We start from the raw sequence: 16,529 nt of genomic DNA, 5'->3' as shown, positions 1-16,529 counted from the left end.
CATTTCATTGCTTGAATTCTGTAGTTGGAGTTGTGGCTGGAAGATCCAAAACAAGAGCTAACTTGCAAGATGGCATTAGCTGGTGTTGAGTATCCTTACAGGAGTTAGTTTTCTGTATTTTTGCTTTCTCATGTGTTTTAGTGTTGTTACTTCTGTTTGGATATTCTCTATACGTGTCATTTTCAGACTTGCATTGTTTTTATATTGGGGACTTTTGTGCATTATACTTGTGACAATGCATGCTGTTGTGCATTATGCTTATGGCAAGCACAATGCGTAACAGCATGCAGTGTACAAGTTGTCTATTTTTCTCTTGGTTTTTTTCTGTGTTTTGATGTGGTATAGTGTTCGGACTTACATATAATTTACTAGTGTGTAAATGTTTGACTTAAAGGGGAAGTCCAACAAAAATGAACTTAACTTGTATGAGTAGATCTTACCAAGACAAATCGATTGGTATAAGTAACTCCGTTATCTTCGCTTTTGTATACGAGAACGAGCGATGTTTCTGTCATGTGTAACGCCCACGTGCCTGCTCCACACTTCCTTGTGGATTAAGCTCCACCCACTGCAAACGAATCAATGCGTTTACGGATGACTGCTACGGATATATCGAGAATGCTGACTATGAATACGAAGATACTATGAAGAGCTGTCTTCTTGCCGTCAGTAGTTCCTCTCTAAAGTAAAAGTGTTGATAGAGCTGTGCGTGTGCAACAGAGGATGATCCTATTTTACATCCGGGATTGTAACCTTCTACCAATCAGCGGCAAAAGAAAGTGAGAAAACCGGATGTGAAAATTGGAACGTCCTCTGTAGCACACGCCAGCTGTCAAGCTGAATGTTTCTCTTCGGATATTAAAAGAACAAGGATAAACAAATACTCAAGCACAAGTGCATTCTCTAGGTAAGCTGTGGTGTTGAGGAATTCTGCTTGAAAGTCTGGTGGGAAAACCGCTGTACCGACACCAGTTTACTTTAGAGAGGAACCAACAGCAAGAAGGCAGATCTTCATGATATCTTCACATTCACATTCAGCATTCTCGGTATATCTGTAGCAGTCATCCATAAATGCATTGATTTGTTTGCAATGGGTGGAGCTTAATCGACCAGGAAGCAGGGAGGTGACGCGTGGGTGTTTCACATCACAGTGACATTGCTTATTCTCGTATACAAAAACGAAGATAACAGAGTAACCTACACCGATCGATTTGTCTTCATAAGATCTACTCACACAAGTTAAGTTCATTTTTGTTGGACTGCTCCTTTAAGTAAGGTGTTTTGAGGGTTGCATTAATTATCTGAGAGTGCGCCAGCACTCTGTAAGTAGGGATAGCACCGGTAGTTAATGTTAATCTCGATTGTAACTTTTGGCTTAGCATAGTTCTGAAATGCTTCCATAAAGTGCCACAATTTTTATATCTTCTTGCATGGCTACTTTGACTATCCCTGTGGGAGTTTCACTCTGAAATTTGACCACGCCTTTCTCTGTGTGTGGCAAAGTCTCTTACACTTGCGTGATGCGAGGAAATAAAGTAGCCTAGAGTACAAACCTGTGTTCAGACTGACTGGGTTTGATTACCTGGTTTGTCAACCTAGCACGCTGTTGTGATCCATTGTTTGAGCGGGAATCTCTACACATGGCATCTGACAACAGAGTTAGAATACTCCACATGACAAACGACACAACAGTTCAGTACTCTGTGCTAGCACTGCGATAGTGACGAAAACGACGTTGTCTGTCATCTTCCACACGAGATTCTTGCTGTTAACGCCCTGTTTCTTGCAGCATCCACCACAGGAAGACGATTTCTTTGATAGCCATACTGCTACTCTGGTAGCTATGCATTAGGCAGACTGCCACTCAGGTTACTAGGTGCTAAACAGCCAGGAATGTTTTGATAGCTCCAAACCAGACTTAAGTAACCGCAAACCTACCTTCGCAAGTACGGTTTACAAACTCATTGCAAACCAGCATTCCAATGGGACAGGTGCAACGTTTAACACTAACTCAATTATGATAACAAGCTCAAACCAGGCTTGCAAACCATAGTGTGAACACACCTGCTCACAGGATCTTTGCTTCGCCATTCTTTCCATGTTGTTGTAGGTACTAGTACTTGCAGCACTCGTCGATTTACTTGCGAGACCTCATTGATGTTCAACGTCAACGTCACTTGCCATTTTCGTGGGATCTTCGTCGTTCTTTGCTTGTGGCCAAAGACACTTACAGGATCTTCGCTTCGCCGTTCTTTCTGGGTACTTGCAACATGTCGATTTACTTGCGAGACCTGAGTGCCGATATCGACTTGTCAGTTTTAGTGGGATTTCCTCGTTCTCTGCGTGGGCCTGCAGCAGTGGCTGGACGTTGTACTTTCCCAATACTGTAGTTGAACATTTGCCACCTTATGCCATCACTGATATGGCTATGTATATCAATATTCACGGTCAACATTTTGAGATTGTCTTAGATGTCATAAAACATACTGTTGAAGGACCACATAGTAGCAATTTAAGCAATTTTCAAATAAACAAACCGAGTTGTATCGATGTTTCTAAAAAATACAAAAATAATATGTAATAAATAAAAAGCAAAGTAGGGATGGTTGCATACTTTAAGCCAGTGCTTAAACAAATGGGGTCGAAACTTTCGCAGACAAGTAGTCATACTTTACATCTAAAAAAGTAATCTCTTACAATTAAATGCCTACTTTACTCCTATCCAAGCAGCCACCTTGAAAGCAAACAGAGTGAAGTAGTGATTTAATTGTGGAAGATTGGTTTCAGATGTAAAGTATAACTACTTGTCTGCGAAAGTTTGGACCCCTATTTGTTTAAGCACTAGCTTAAAGGGGAACTCCAACAGAAATACTACCTGATCTTAAAATGTAGACTTTATCGTGAACCTCATGCTGCACTCCTTTAAGACAAACAGTCGCTTTGGTAAGGGAGAAAACGCGTGTTATGTACGGAGCATGCACCAGGCTGACAAGTCATCGGCGCTAAGCTCCGCCTACACCAAATGATTTGCCTGCGTAGCTCAGTTATCTTGCCAGTAAACTACACACAAACTAAACGGGAATGGTAACTATATAGGGATTTCTTGTTCTAGGGCCTTAGAAGAGCTCTTTTATAACGAAAGTAGGATGCTAGAGGCCATTTTCTCCCAGCAGACTTGACCCTCTCCTCTCACAGAAGATGAGGCTAGCGCAGTCTATCTTTGCGCGTTTACACTTATTTGGCAAGTTTTCAATGTTCTGCTTAGCTGCAGCGCATAGACTAGACTAACCCTAGTCTTATTACTCTAGGCACGCAGAAGAAGCTTACTCCGACTGCAGCGGCCGCATCTTGCACTATAACAGTTGTAAGAATGGCGTACAGTGGCTGGCGAGCGCACATCACATCCGCCATTTGCATACTTGCGGTTAGTTGAACAAACAATCTCATTTCAGAATGCCAAAGTCTCGTTTCTGGCCATTGGAGGCAGTCTAGGCAAAATCCGACTCGAGCGTTTATCTCCGACTGCCGATCTCGACCCGGCCGCCGTGTTTCACGACAATCTGAGACCGGCGTCGTGTCAGCGTGTTACAGATATCTGGACATCCATGTGGACAGACAGACGGAAGCGTGGGTTGGCGTATTATAGTATAGGATGCTTATTGGTCTATTGCAGTGTTTTCTTATTGAAATATTTCTACAAATTTGGTTTAGCTGAGTCTTCTTTCTTTTATGATTTGAACAATTGTCAGAACATTGTAGCGTTGGTCCTTCAGTCATTTGTGTTTTATTCAGTTATTTAATGTTCACAATTTTTCTTTTGTTGATGCATGTACAGTGTCTGTTGCTAAGAACAGCTGTTTATCATGTTTCTAGACGAAGAAGTATTAATTGGTCGTATTCATGCCTATCTTACCAGACATGGTCTTATAAATTTTGGGGTTTACAAGATGACTAGCACAAGTAGTTTCTGGAAGTTGTGGCTGTCATTGCAGTGGTAACAATTGTGTGCTTATGCAGTTAACAAAAATCCACTCAAAGTTCTGGTGATTGGTGCTGGAGTTGCAGGTCTTACTGCTGCTAAACAACTTCAATCATTTGGAAGTGAAGCAATTGTTTTGGAAGCTAGAGTAAGATTACTGTCTATCGGTATGTCTATTTTTCGTAAGTTTGAAGGCATGATAAGGCAACTATGGTCTGTTAAGTGGTGTAGGGGGCATCCATAACTGTTGATAGTTTTCTGAATGCTAAATGTATTTTACAACGTAAGAGGAACTGCTCACTTACTGAGTTACTCTTTTAGTTTGTAATGGGAAAATATTGACACACAATCTGAACATGCAAATACATGGTTCAAAACAAGTAGGTAGTTATTGAATTAGCGCATCATATAATTGTAAACTGATAGCCATGTAGTTTATGATACATGGTGACATTAGGAAGAGATACTTGCGTACAACCAACTAGTTATACTACTCACACAGGTACCAAAATATGAACTAAAAGTAAAGGAAAGATCAGGGTTTTATTTCAAGTAGATCAAATGAGACTTTGTCTAGCAGTTGATACGTTTCTCAAGATCTCAAGATAGCTTCTCTGTTTTGCAATTGTGCAACGACAGAAACATTCACAAGCATCGCAATGTATGCAAATGTATTTGAAGTCTTGTTTACCAATTTCCATTTCAAAAGCACTGTGTTGAAATGTGGTTGAGTCACATGAACATTTAGGTGGATCTACTCTCAAAAGTTGAAGTCCTGCTACATGTAACTGCAATACGACATGTATATGCATAGCAACAGGATGCCCTTCTTGAAAAAGCAAACTTGCAGAACCCATTCCTGTATGTCCACACATTTAGCTGCATGCTGGTAAAAGTGGGATTTACTAGGAAGTGGTTTGGTCAAATGTATTGTTAACCATACTGGTATGGCGATGTAAGGCATGGGAGTGCCGGTAAAGGCAAGGACATAACTGCACATTCATTGTAGGTCGATTAAAATGGCAGACATTGAAGTTATGCTTATGGAGGTAGAATCCAGCTTTTCCTGAAGACCCAAAAGGTGATGAGAAGATGACAGAGAAGTAGAGCAATGTCCACAGCATGGAAGGAAGTCCTACACCATTGAGAAGAAGCTTCTTGTACTACATAAGGGTGATGAGTTAGGTGGAACCAGGCCAGAGTAGCAGGGAATGTGGAGAGTCTCAGGTGACAAGAGCACATTTTTGGTAGTTTATATCATTGGCCAATAGAAAATGGTACAGCATACATGAGTCCTAGGCTCGAGAGTCCAGCCGGTCATCTTCCCCCCCCCCCCCCCCGCGGCGGAGAAAGTCCGGCTGGAGACATTCACCACTCAAACAAACCGCCGACTCTCTATTCTCCAGTCAGAGTGCCGTTCAATGTTTATGCATCCTCGATGGGGATGCACGTCGCTATTGGCTCTTTGCTAATGTAATTTCGCTCTGATGCAAGTATGTGTAGTCTCGACACATGCCATCCAAGTCTACGAACAACAGGTCGACTCTTTCCAGCTCTTCTCGTTGCCTGTCTCTCTTTCTAAGAGCGCTAGACTCAAAGTTTACCACAGAGGCCAACCAAAGGTCGACCGCGATGTACGCAAATCATAGCTCTGCACGTCGCCCTGCGTTGAGTGCAAATACCACGCTTTGTAGATCGTCTACTCGTTCAATGCATGCAACGTACGACGAGTAGAAGTTGTTTTGCATGCGCTGCCTAGTCCTCCAAGTACAAAAAGGAAGACAAAAGAGAAGATAACATGCAGGTGTAGCTCACACACTAACGAAATGTGATATCAGACGGTAAAAGCAATTGACTACTCAGTTACCAATGCATTAGTAGAGAGCCAATAGTGACGGGCATTGCTATCAGCAGTTATCGTAATACACGTGCATGCACAAACACTAACCAAACGTGTAAAATCCTGATTGGAGGATAGAGAGGCAGCGGTTTCCTTTGAGTGGCGAATGTCTCCAGCCAGTCTTTCTCCGCCGCGGGGGAGATGACTGTCTGGACACTCGAGCCTAACATGAGTCCAGTCTTTGGTAGGATTAGTCAAATTACCTCACTTTATCTAGCATGCTGGTATATGCCCGGGTATACTGGCATCCTGGTAGACCCCAGCCTAAACTGGCATGCAACTAAATGTGCAGAAATATAGTACTTAGTGGGGATTATGATGGAATTCTTAGTCTTTAGACTCAAAGTTTCAAAGTTATTAAAGACTCTTACTTCACATCTTGTAAGCTGGCATGCTGTCTAAGTTTTAATCTTTTCATGTATGGTAGGACAATCTCCAGTGGAAGGAGCCTGACTTCATTACAGCTTGTAGAAAATGTGACAAATGAGGCAAGACCATCTTCTATATCTGCATGGTCTACTGCTAGGTGTTGCTCTATCAAAGTAGCCTCCAGCTCCATATCCACACCCTACTTGCTTCATGCAATCTGTGCAAGTCATTAGAACAACAGGTTTACGTTTTCACTATGGAAACAATGAGCTAGCATGTGGAGCCCGGGCGTTCCATGACTAACCTCACTTGTTTCAAGTGCCAATTCAGAATGGGACATTGGCAGACATCTTTGATCCTCTACATCATTCTTATATCATCAGCTAGCAATAACAATTTTGTGGAGGCGTGTGCCCCATATCCATCTCCTTGATGTCATTGCCTATGATGCCTGCATATGTTGCATTACACACACATGCAGTTGTGATGGCATTTTCCAAGCTAACAATGCTCATTATAAAATTGACACTGTGTTATTGATATTATTTTTAGTTGCAAAGCGAATATCTTGACTACCTAAACATAAAGTTTATGGACTGAAAAGACCATTGGAAGTTTATGAACAACCCCTATACTAAACTTATGAACACCTTATTGTAGGTAGAATTATTACCAGTGTTATGGATTGTTTTGTAAGACTGTTTGCTCAGCGTAAACAATGTAGTTTGTTGATTTGAGAATGTGGGCAAGGGATCAGCTTTTGCAAGGCATGTATTAAAGGGGTGTGAGAAGGCATGGATGGATGAGAAAATGTGTGTATTTAGGTGCGACCTTAATTTGATGCAATATTGACACAGCAAAGGGTGGTGGTTAGGACAGATAGCATGTGGGCCAAGTCTGAATAGACCTAGATAACAGTTTTGCTCTGAACTTTGGCCAACATTCTTTTCTCACTTTCCCATGGACATTTTTGCTCTCTAGAGACAATTCCAAGTTGTTGACATTGCGACAAAAGGCCTAAAGGTGGCTCGATCACGTCATATATTTATTTCTGTATCTCGAGCATACAATAGTCTGGATGTTAAGGCTTGTCGATATTTCTTGCTGTTTGTAACCCATCAGGTTTGGACATTAAAGAAAGGGGGTATTTATGTATAGGTCCTACCAAACCTTCCCAAACATTTCAATCTTGTATCCTGAAAATAGCCAAGTTGAAAGATTGACTATGGTGTAGTCACGTGATGGCCTTGCCAACCCAGATTTGTTTATTATGACATGAGTCACATGTATATGTAAACTGAGCAACTCTACTAACTTCTTTGGTTCAGCTACTTTTTGTTGCTACCAGAACCACAGGAGTCATCAACTTAAAAGGCCCGAATGAAGAGGGGGTTTGAGGGTTTGGAAGAAACCTCCCACAGCAGATAGAGGTCCGCTTTGTTGTCTACGGAAAGTAATAAGAAAATATGAGGGCAGTAATCTTATTGAGATTGAGGTACGCATAATGGCAACAAACTCTCTTGGACTAGCTTATATCTTCTTATATCATCTGTAGATACAACAAAAGCACAGTCCAATTTTTGCATTTACTCTTTGCACGTATGCAAGAGTATTGATGCTTACTTGCAGTCTCATGTGCTCAAAGCACTCAACTCTTGGACATTACAACCGGGTGTGTTTTGCTACGTTATGTAAATGATTTGCATTTGTCAGCATATTATCTATAATTGCATTATCTTATGCGACAACTTTCAATGGGTCTACTTTTATTGAGCGAACCATCTCCACCGAGAAAAATCCTGTGTACCAACTTGTTTATCCATATCGTGGTACTGTACCATCTTCATGAAGCCTGGTACAACAATTCTCCATGCAGCCTTAAACATCAGTGCAAACAATATTATTTGAACTGCAAGAGCATCGCTGACTTGCGCAGCTTGTTTTGCAGTTGCAACTAACCATCTCAAGAGGGGCTTTTGGTGGTGGTAATTTCTCTATCCAATTAATTAAAGGAGCATTTCAGAGATATGTGCTAGTCTGCTGGCTCTGCTTTCGCTCGCTAATGGGAAATCCATGCTAACCAATTTGGTAATCTGGGCACTATCTCAGAGCAAACTCGACAGATGCACTTTAAGAGAGTTTCATAACTTAAAACTGACAGGACCATTTCAAGAACGTCGTTCGCCAAGTGGAGTGTTTTTACATGCCATCAGATCACACGAACCTTACTGACACATTCACATTTCCGGAAATGGTCTTTTTGCTGTTTCCGTTGCTCCAAGCATGGTGGAAACCGTCATGCTACTTTCAGACTGTCTAGAGACTGACCTTTTCATGCGATTATTTCTGTCCGGCAACATTTGAGAGAATAGGTATTTTGTGAGATTTTTTGGCATCAAAGGCAATAGACTCTGTCATCAATCGTGTTCTAACAGTTTACAAGGCACTCATCTCTATGCAGGAACACTTTCCGCGAACTCCCTCAATCACCGGACCTTGCTATTTCGGCTGTTCACTAAAGCTGTGCAGTTCTCCGGAGTGCTCCTTTAAGTTGTAGGCCATCATTTGTCTGTCTCCACCCATGATTATGAGGGCTCCAAATGTCTGGCTGCGCAATGAGTTCTTTTCTGCCACACAGCAGCTTGGTTTGTGCGAAGAGTATGTTGCTTAAGTGCGTCTTGTGAAGGCAGCAACTGTGATGCTTGTGCTGACTTGGAGCAGAAGAGTTGGTACCAAACCTGCAAATGAGTACCTCCCTAATTAATTAACTTTTGATTAGCTTTAATGTTGCCTGAATCATAACTCTTCTTTCCATAAACCTGACAATTGAAAGCCTCCAGAGCAAGGGTGGTGCAGCTGCTGATTTGGATCCTTCAACAGTAATGATGTTGTACCTTGATTTCTTTCTGTTTCCTGTAAAAGCACTTGTCAAGTCGCAGCTGATAAAATGCATAAAATCCAATCTGTGCATCACACATGCTATCACCAAGGCTTTTATTGATGGCTGTAATGTCAATTAGACAAGAGTGATTTTTTCCATTTTAAAGGCAATGTTTGCTGAAATCTTGTTAGAGACTCGTATCTAATATGGGACAATTTCAAATATGGGACACTGGCACAAAGCTTCAAATCAAGCTGCCTCACCACTTTGTATTTCAAAGTAAAGACTGTAAATATATTCTAGGCAACACAACTTTTGTCTTATTTCAAACAATACGTGGTATCCTATTATAGATAGTGTTACCCACCCCTGGCAAACTTGGTTTCAACAGTTTAAGGTGAAGATACGTGTCCCTTTTAACTGAATACCTGAGCCATAATTAAGACGCTTTATTCAGTGAGAACTAGCAGCTACCTCATATTGGATGGTGATGTCTCATATTGGAGAATCAGACCCTTCCTTGAAAAATCTTATCACAATAAGAAAATTAAATCGATTAGCTTGAATATAACAGAAGTGATTTATGAATGATTAGTCTTTACTTTCATACAAAAAATGGAGAAGTAGCTTGCTTTGAAGCTTTGTGCCATTGCCCCATATTTAAGAACGTCCCATATTAGATACGGGACTCTACAACATGCACACATGCACAGACCAGGACCGCTACCTCTGTGTTAGGTAACATTATCATGACGGTCTTGTATCTTGTTATGCTGTGTGAGAGGCCCGAAGCAACAAAATGAGTATCTGCTTGCTTATGCGTACATTTTAGCCTGTGAACATAGATGACTGAAACGTTTATTGTTTTTGACAAGTGAAGGCACTTCTTTTCATCACAAAGAGACAATGAATGGTCATCTAATATGGATGCAAATGTTGGCGAGAAACCGTACTAGTTCAACTTTGTTAAGTCCAGCTGAAAGAAACTTGGACCACTGCCGAGGACATTTCTGTAATCCATTAGTGATTTTTATTCAAATTTTGCCACTCATGCTCATGTGCCTATCTCGTTCAGGATTTTTAACAGACTCGTCAGGATACTGATTGATTACAAAATCTGCACAAGATTTGGGAGGGTGAAGAGTGCGAGTAACAATAGAAAAATGCATTCAGTGAATTCTGCAAATGTTGTAATCAATGTATCAGCATCCATCGACTGAAGGCAGCCATTCCATCATAAATTCACCAACCTCAGTGTAGATTAGTTGTAGGTACTCTGCTACGCCTTAACAACAAAGTCGGTTTCCAAACAGAGACTATGTCAGTACTGGCACTTTCTATCTCATTCTGGTGGACAACACAATTACCTTCGACTCTTAGAAAGGAGCCTATTCGGGGTAGTTCTGTTGGTATATGTCTGCACTCTGGTAGCATTGGGCCTTCATGGAATTTCCAAGACAGAATCTCAAAAATTGCATTGTGTTTTATATTTGCAGTTTGCTGGACTGTTTCCCAACTAGCAGTTGTGAACATTGAGATACAGCCTTTTAACGTCTTGTCGACAGTGACACAAGCAGTGTGATAAGTCTAGCAGTAGAGCCATGCTGGGTGGAGAACCCAGGGGAAATGCTGTAATTTGTAACATGCAAAAATATCGTGTATACTTCAGTAGAAGTGCTTAAATTCAAGAAATGCAGTCAATTACTTGTTTGAACGAATGACCATTGTTATAAGTTTGTTTTTCTTACTCTGCTTGCTGATCTATGCAAACTAACCTTCTGTGGACAGGAATACATCCCGGTACTAATATGTGATATTCATTTGTACGTGTTTACTACAGACTTTGATTGATGTTTTGGATAAAGACTTATCAAGATGCTTGCCTAAGAATCAAATTATTTGAAGGTTGCTAACAGGAATTTCTTAGGTAACTGTACCTATATGTTTCATACTTGCTAAAAAAATGATATATAACTTATTTGTTCATGAGTTTCCTTATCACTGTTTGTAAGAAAACAAGTAAGCTGAGGCGGATGTGTTTTTCCTATTTTGGACTGTTTTAAGAATGACAACAGATTGATTTAATGTGTAGGAAATATGATATATTGAAATATATAAAGAAACAAATGTTTGTCGAAGTTTGGAGCAAACTGACACTTTACGGGACTTGGAGCAGGGTTGTCCCCAGCATACAAAAGGCACGGCACTGCCATGCCTTGGCTTCCACTTGGGACAGGCTCACTGTGTCTTGCCCCATGAGTAGGCAGTGATTAGATATGAGGACAATGGACTTGTATATGTATTTTGAAAAGTGGGAAGTTTTTTGTGGCTAACAAGTAGTTCCTGGGATGCTTGGTTTGAAGATAAGACCAATTAGGGCAAAGACTGCCATATGGCATGAACTTACTTGTAATACAGGTACTCAAAGATCAACAGTGGTTGTCAGCACTGCCCACTATTTAGGTCTGTATCTGATGGTAAAGAGTTCTGTAGATATATGGCCCTTCCTGTCCTATGTACTAGGTTCCCACCTTCTTGACGTCTGGAAATTTCCACGGGCTATAAGGCTTATTATGTGGTCAAGCACATGGCATGAACTAAGACAGAGAGAAAAACTTTTTAAAAAATAACCACTTTGCTCCTTTTGTGCCAGAGCATTTCATGACAACAGTTTATAGCATCTCAGTTTAAGCAAACCTGCATCAAAGGTTTTGTGGGGACGTAACCATAAAAGTTGGAATGGGCGTAGCCCAAAAAATTAAGGTGGCCTTGGTTATAACAATTTGCCTTACAATAATCTTGGGAACACCCCTGTGGCCCATTTACTAAGAAATATATGACAGCAGTGCATGCCAAAAACAAAGCTGTACTGAAATATCAGAGCAATACTAACTTGACCAATTTTGTAGACTGATTGCCTACGTTTTGACATAAGTTGGATTTACTGTTTTACCACACTTAAACATTTCATGCACTTATATGTGAGTGTATGAATTTGTGGGTGTATACCTCGAAGTACTAGCGCATGCACTTACATATGAGGTCTATTGGCCGATCCTGTGATTTTCCAACTGTAGTGTACACTGGGGTTAACGCACACTAGAGTTACAATATAAACTTTCTACATCTTACATGTGTCAGTACCTGTGCGAGTACTAGCATTACTTGTCATGCCAGATACTACATGGTGACAGGACAAAGCCTCGCTTTCAGTTACCTGTCCCGATGGATTTTGGTGGCAGCCACACCATAGAGTTGTAGCGCTGGTGGCAGCGATTTGAAATTTACTTGACCGCATCAGGCCAGGCTGATGCTGACGACAAGTTGAACGTCTCTCTCTGACTACATGCTTTGGGGACAGAGGGCGATAAAGTCTATAACACATTTACACTGACGGAAGAAGAGGAAAATAGCTTCTCAACTGTTATGGAAACGTTTTACAGGCATTTTGTGCCAAAAGTAAACATCACATATGAATGGCATCATTTTTCATGCGGAGTCAGGATCTTGGTGGAACTGTCGATCAGCACGTGACGGCTATCCGCATTCTGGCACGCATGTGTGAATTTGGCACGTTGAATGACTCATATCAAGGACCATGTAGCATGACCAATTCTCGTCTCATGGAGCGACTCTTGAGAATACATGATTTGGATCTGTCTAAAGCGGTTGATACGTGTTGTGTGGCAGAATCTTCTCAAGACCAGTTGAGAGCCATCGAATGAGTTACAGACCGCAGTGTAGAGGCTGTACATATGCGATAGCAGCGGACGAACCACACATCCTTGTCAGGGAAGGTAGAGGAGTCATGCTCTCGCTGTGGTTAAGCTCATGAAAGAGGCTCAAGTCTGGTTCAAGGAAAGGTACATACATGTAAAGAGCAGGACCATTTCACGACAGTCTGTCGTTCTAATTCCGTAAGGTCCGAACGGCCGAGGCAGCGGAGTCAGAGGATGATACAGAAACACAATTTTTTTCGAAGATAAAGAGTGAGTATGAAAGGAGATAGCTTAGCAGAACAGCCTACATTCTTCATTGATACGCTAACCAATGAAGGTAAGACTTGGACAACTACTATTACAACTTGTAGAACGCGGGCGATGTATAAAATGGACACGGGAGCACAAGTCAACATACTTTCGCACCACCTTTATTGTCGCCCCAGCCGGATGCCTTTTTTGAACCCGGCAAAAGTACAGTTGCTGACATAAGGCTGTAGTGATCCATTGCCTGTTAGTGGTCAATGTATCTGCACTGTTCATCTGGATGGTGGTCTCCAGAAGTGTGCGGTTCTTTGTGGTACTAGTACAGGCAGAGCCAATCCTAGGCTTAGCAGCTTGCCAGGACTTAGGATTAGACAATTGTCTTCGACACAAGCTTCTAACGGAGCAAGACAATCTTTGGCTAGAATACTCAATGACCCGGTTCATCCAGTTACTCAGATTTATTTCAGAGTTTAGGGCATATACAAAAGTACTCCTGTACCATCTGACTTCCCAACATCGTGGCTTCGTTTGCAGCAGCAGCTTCCTAACGGGTTCCATTTCCTCTTCTAGAAAAGGTTAAAGCGGAATTGCAACGAATGAAGGAGTCCAATGTGATTGATGAAGTGACAGAACCAACAGAATGGGTTAGTCTCATGGCTCCCGTACCCAAGAAGAATGTCAGTGTACGAATTTGCGTAGACCTCACAAAATCTAACAAAATTGAACAGGTTTGTTCAACGAGAGAAGTTTCAGTTGCCTACGGCTGACTACATGTTTGCTCAGCTCCGAGGTGCAAATTACTTTTCAACTTTGATGCATCCTTTGGATTTTGGCAGGTTTTTCTGTCTACAGACTGTTCCTTGTTGACTACCTTCATTACTTCGTTTGGATTATAGATTTACTCGATCACTGTTTGAGATTACTTCAGGGCCAGAAGTATTTCATCGTGTAATGCAAAATAATTTGGCTGGTCAGTCTGGTGCAGCATGTTAGTCTATGATCCAACTCCAGAATTGTGACATGTCGCAGCACCCCTTGTCCGACTTTTATCTTTTAGTGGATTTGTACTAACTAAAAGGTGCTTATGGCAAATCCAAATGTTGCCCTTTGATTAAAGTGTTCTAAATAGGAGAAACAAACGGTGAGCTCATTGCCATGGCAACCATGCGACATACACATCTTTTCTGTGTAATTTAACCACTTCTTTTATCGAAAACCTTTCGTTGCAACATTTATGTATTCTACTGTACTTGATGTGTTAGGCAGGTGGTTGATACGAAGCAACTGTCATGATCAGTAGAGGAGTATCGTTCTAATTGACTTTATAGTTTTACTAATCTACTAAGAAGAGCTACAGTTCAACAATTCTAACTCTAGAATGTCCAACACTAAAAGAAAATTTCATCAAGATTGAGTCATCATCGCTGCTTTTACATGACATCTTTATCGCATATTTCACAGTCTGCCTGTTTTTACAACCTATGGCTCTTGGAAACACATAGAAGCGTCATTGCACTGGAAACATCCATTGCCTTAGCAAGAACAGTGCCCAGAGCGCAGTTATTGCTGCAAGAACATGAAATGAATGCCATTAGCACTTCTGGAGCCTTCAACTGATCTGACCATTGCATAGCTGATGATGTCGGATCTTCAGAAACGAATTTTCATCCATGACCGACAGGAATCAGAATTTCGGGACAATGCTTTCACAGTGTCGCTTGGTTATTTACACGACAGATATAGCTATATGCATGAAGTCACAGAGAATTACGACATGGTGGCAACTGATTGATACTGTTGTTGTTTGTGCAGAACATTTGATATCAAACGCTGTTATTAAACGTCGGGCAACCTATAGGCTTTCCTTACAAAGCACCCCATAAGCCAAAAAGGTTTTCATCAATTTCATATGTTTCTCCTAACGTAGTGAACATTCAATTGCCATACAGCCAAAGTATGCATTTGGGTCTTCCTGTAAATCCGTGCATGTTAGTGACCTGCAAATGAACTGGAGGAATCACATCCAGTAAATGGGTACAAACCGACGAGAGGTTGGGAAACTGGGCCTATGCAGTAAGAGACATTGCAGACAAATCAACAAAATGAACTTGCTGTTTTGTTCCTGTTCAAAATATTATTGTACAAGCAAATTGTGGGGTAAGAGTGCACCCTATAATATGTGTCGAGTAATGAATCAGGACACTAGTGGCACGCAATGTGTTTCTGGCATGCCTTGCATGAAGAGGCTCTCGAGTGTCCATTTCTTCTTGTGTAAGACTCCCATTCACAAATGTTAATCGACTACTACATACCTCCAGCATTAAGTTCCATGCACTTGTCACATAAAGCTGCATGGCATTTGAAAAGCTCTTGAAGTGTATTGTGCACTTCCATTACTATACATCTGACGCTACAGCTGTACTCTTCCAGTCTGTCTAGTTATGTAAATGACCTCATTTTAGATGCTGAGTGCATGCATTGTCAATTGTAAATCTACATGACGCTACTATTAATATTTATATATCCAGTTCGTCAATGCTTTCATTACATCATTTTTAATAACCTATTTGTTCTGTGCTTGCATCTGACGTTCCCACGTACTTCTACTAACAGTACTCTCTAGACATTTTCATTAGGTCAGTGTTGTGGAATGTACGTATACCAGATTAGTGATTTCATATATCAGGCTGACGTCTCTTCACGTTTCTAATCAAAAATTGCTAATTATATATTACATTTTGTTACACGAACAACTGTCTATCACGGGATAGACACTGAAAAGAATTGCTACTACCGTGCAACACGGCGTTGTAGTGTGGATCCTAAGTGTGCAATTGAAAAGTAATTGAAATCTCTAACTTGGGACAAAAATTTTAAAGGGCAACATTCGTATTTCTCTTCAATATGAGTCTACCAACATTTCAAAAGCAAAGAATCAAAGTCGGACAAGGGTGCAATGATGGTCACGTTTTAGAGGGCTTTTCAGGTTTGTTCATAGGCTATGTTACATGGACAATATTAGACTATGTCCCGGAAGAACCTTAGAACACTCGTATCAGGTGGAGCTTCAGACTAGTTTAACTATTCAATGAAACTGCCATCAGATAACAGTTCAACGTCACTCTGACTTCCATCGGGACACTTGAGACTTCATGGAAGATACTGAGAACACCAACCAAGCAGAAATTCAAACATACGCTTTATTAGCCAGAGATGAAGACACATCGTATTCTGGTGTGGACATGACCAGATCCAGATGAGTAGTACGACCACCAGCATGGCAAAATGATTATGTTTGACTATGATATTAGAGTGGATATAGAGACTTGGTTGGAGCTGTTCTACTTTTTGAAGGGGAGATGTAGTTTATACTGGGGTTAACGCACGCTAGACTTACAATATGGACTTACTACA

At 41.1% G+C, this 16,529-nt stretch overlaps 2 protein-coding genes across 2 annotated transcripts in view; both read left to right on the top strand.

Annotated features, from left to right (window-relative positions):
- The window catches only part of LOC134192638 (lysine-specific histone demethylase 1A-like), a 26,674-nt gene that overhangs the window by 8,255 nt on the left and 1,890 nt on the right, over positions 1-16,529 (top strand). The window contains exons 4-7 of the mRNA XM_062661385.1: positions 25-103; positions 3,874-3,960; positions 4,018-4,127; positions 10,970-11,056. Coding sequence (XP_062517369.1) covers positions 25-103; positions 3,874-3,960; positions 4,018-4,127; positions 10,970-11,032 — 339 coding nt within the window. The 3' untranslated portion in view covers positions 11,033-11,056. The remainder of the gene's footprint in view (positions 1-24; positions 104-3,873; positions 3,961-4,017; positions 4,128-10,969; positions 11,057-16,529) is intronic.
- LOC134191788 (lysine-specific histone demethylase 1A-like) overlaps positions 12,961-16,529 on the top strand; it is a 21,201-nt gene continuing 17,632 nt past the window's right edge. Inside the window, exons 1-3 of the mRNA XM_062660411.1 lie at positions 12,961-12,992; positions 13,844-13,951; positions 14,012-14,103. Coding sequence (XP_062516395.1) covers positions 12,961-12,992; positions 13,844-13,951; positions 14,012-14,103 — 232 coding nt within the window. The remainder of the gene's footprint in view (positions 12,993-13,843; positions 13,952-14,011; positions 14,104-16,529) is intronic.

The sequence above is a fragment of the Corticium candelabrum genome, chromosome 16, assembly GCF_963422355.1.
Source record: "Corticium candelabrum chromosome 16, ooCorCand1.1, whole genome shotgun sequence".
Classification (NCBI taxonomy): Eukaryota; Metazoa; Porifera; class Homoscleromorpha; order Homosclerophorida; family Plakinidae; genus Corticium; species Corticium candelabrum.
Note: the sequence above shows the minus strand (reverse complement) of the source record. Positions and strands in the feature narration are given on the sequence as shown.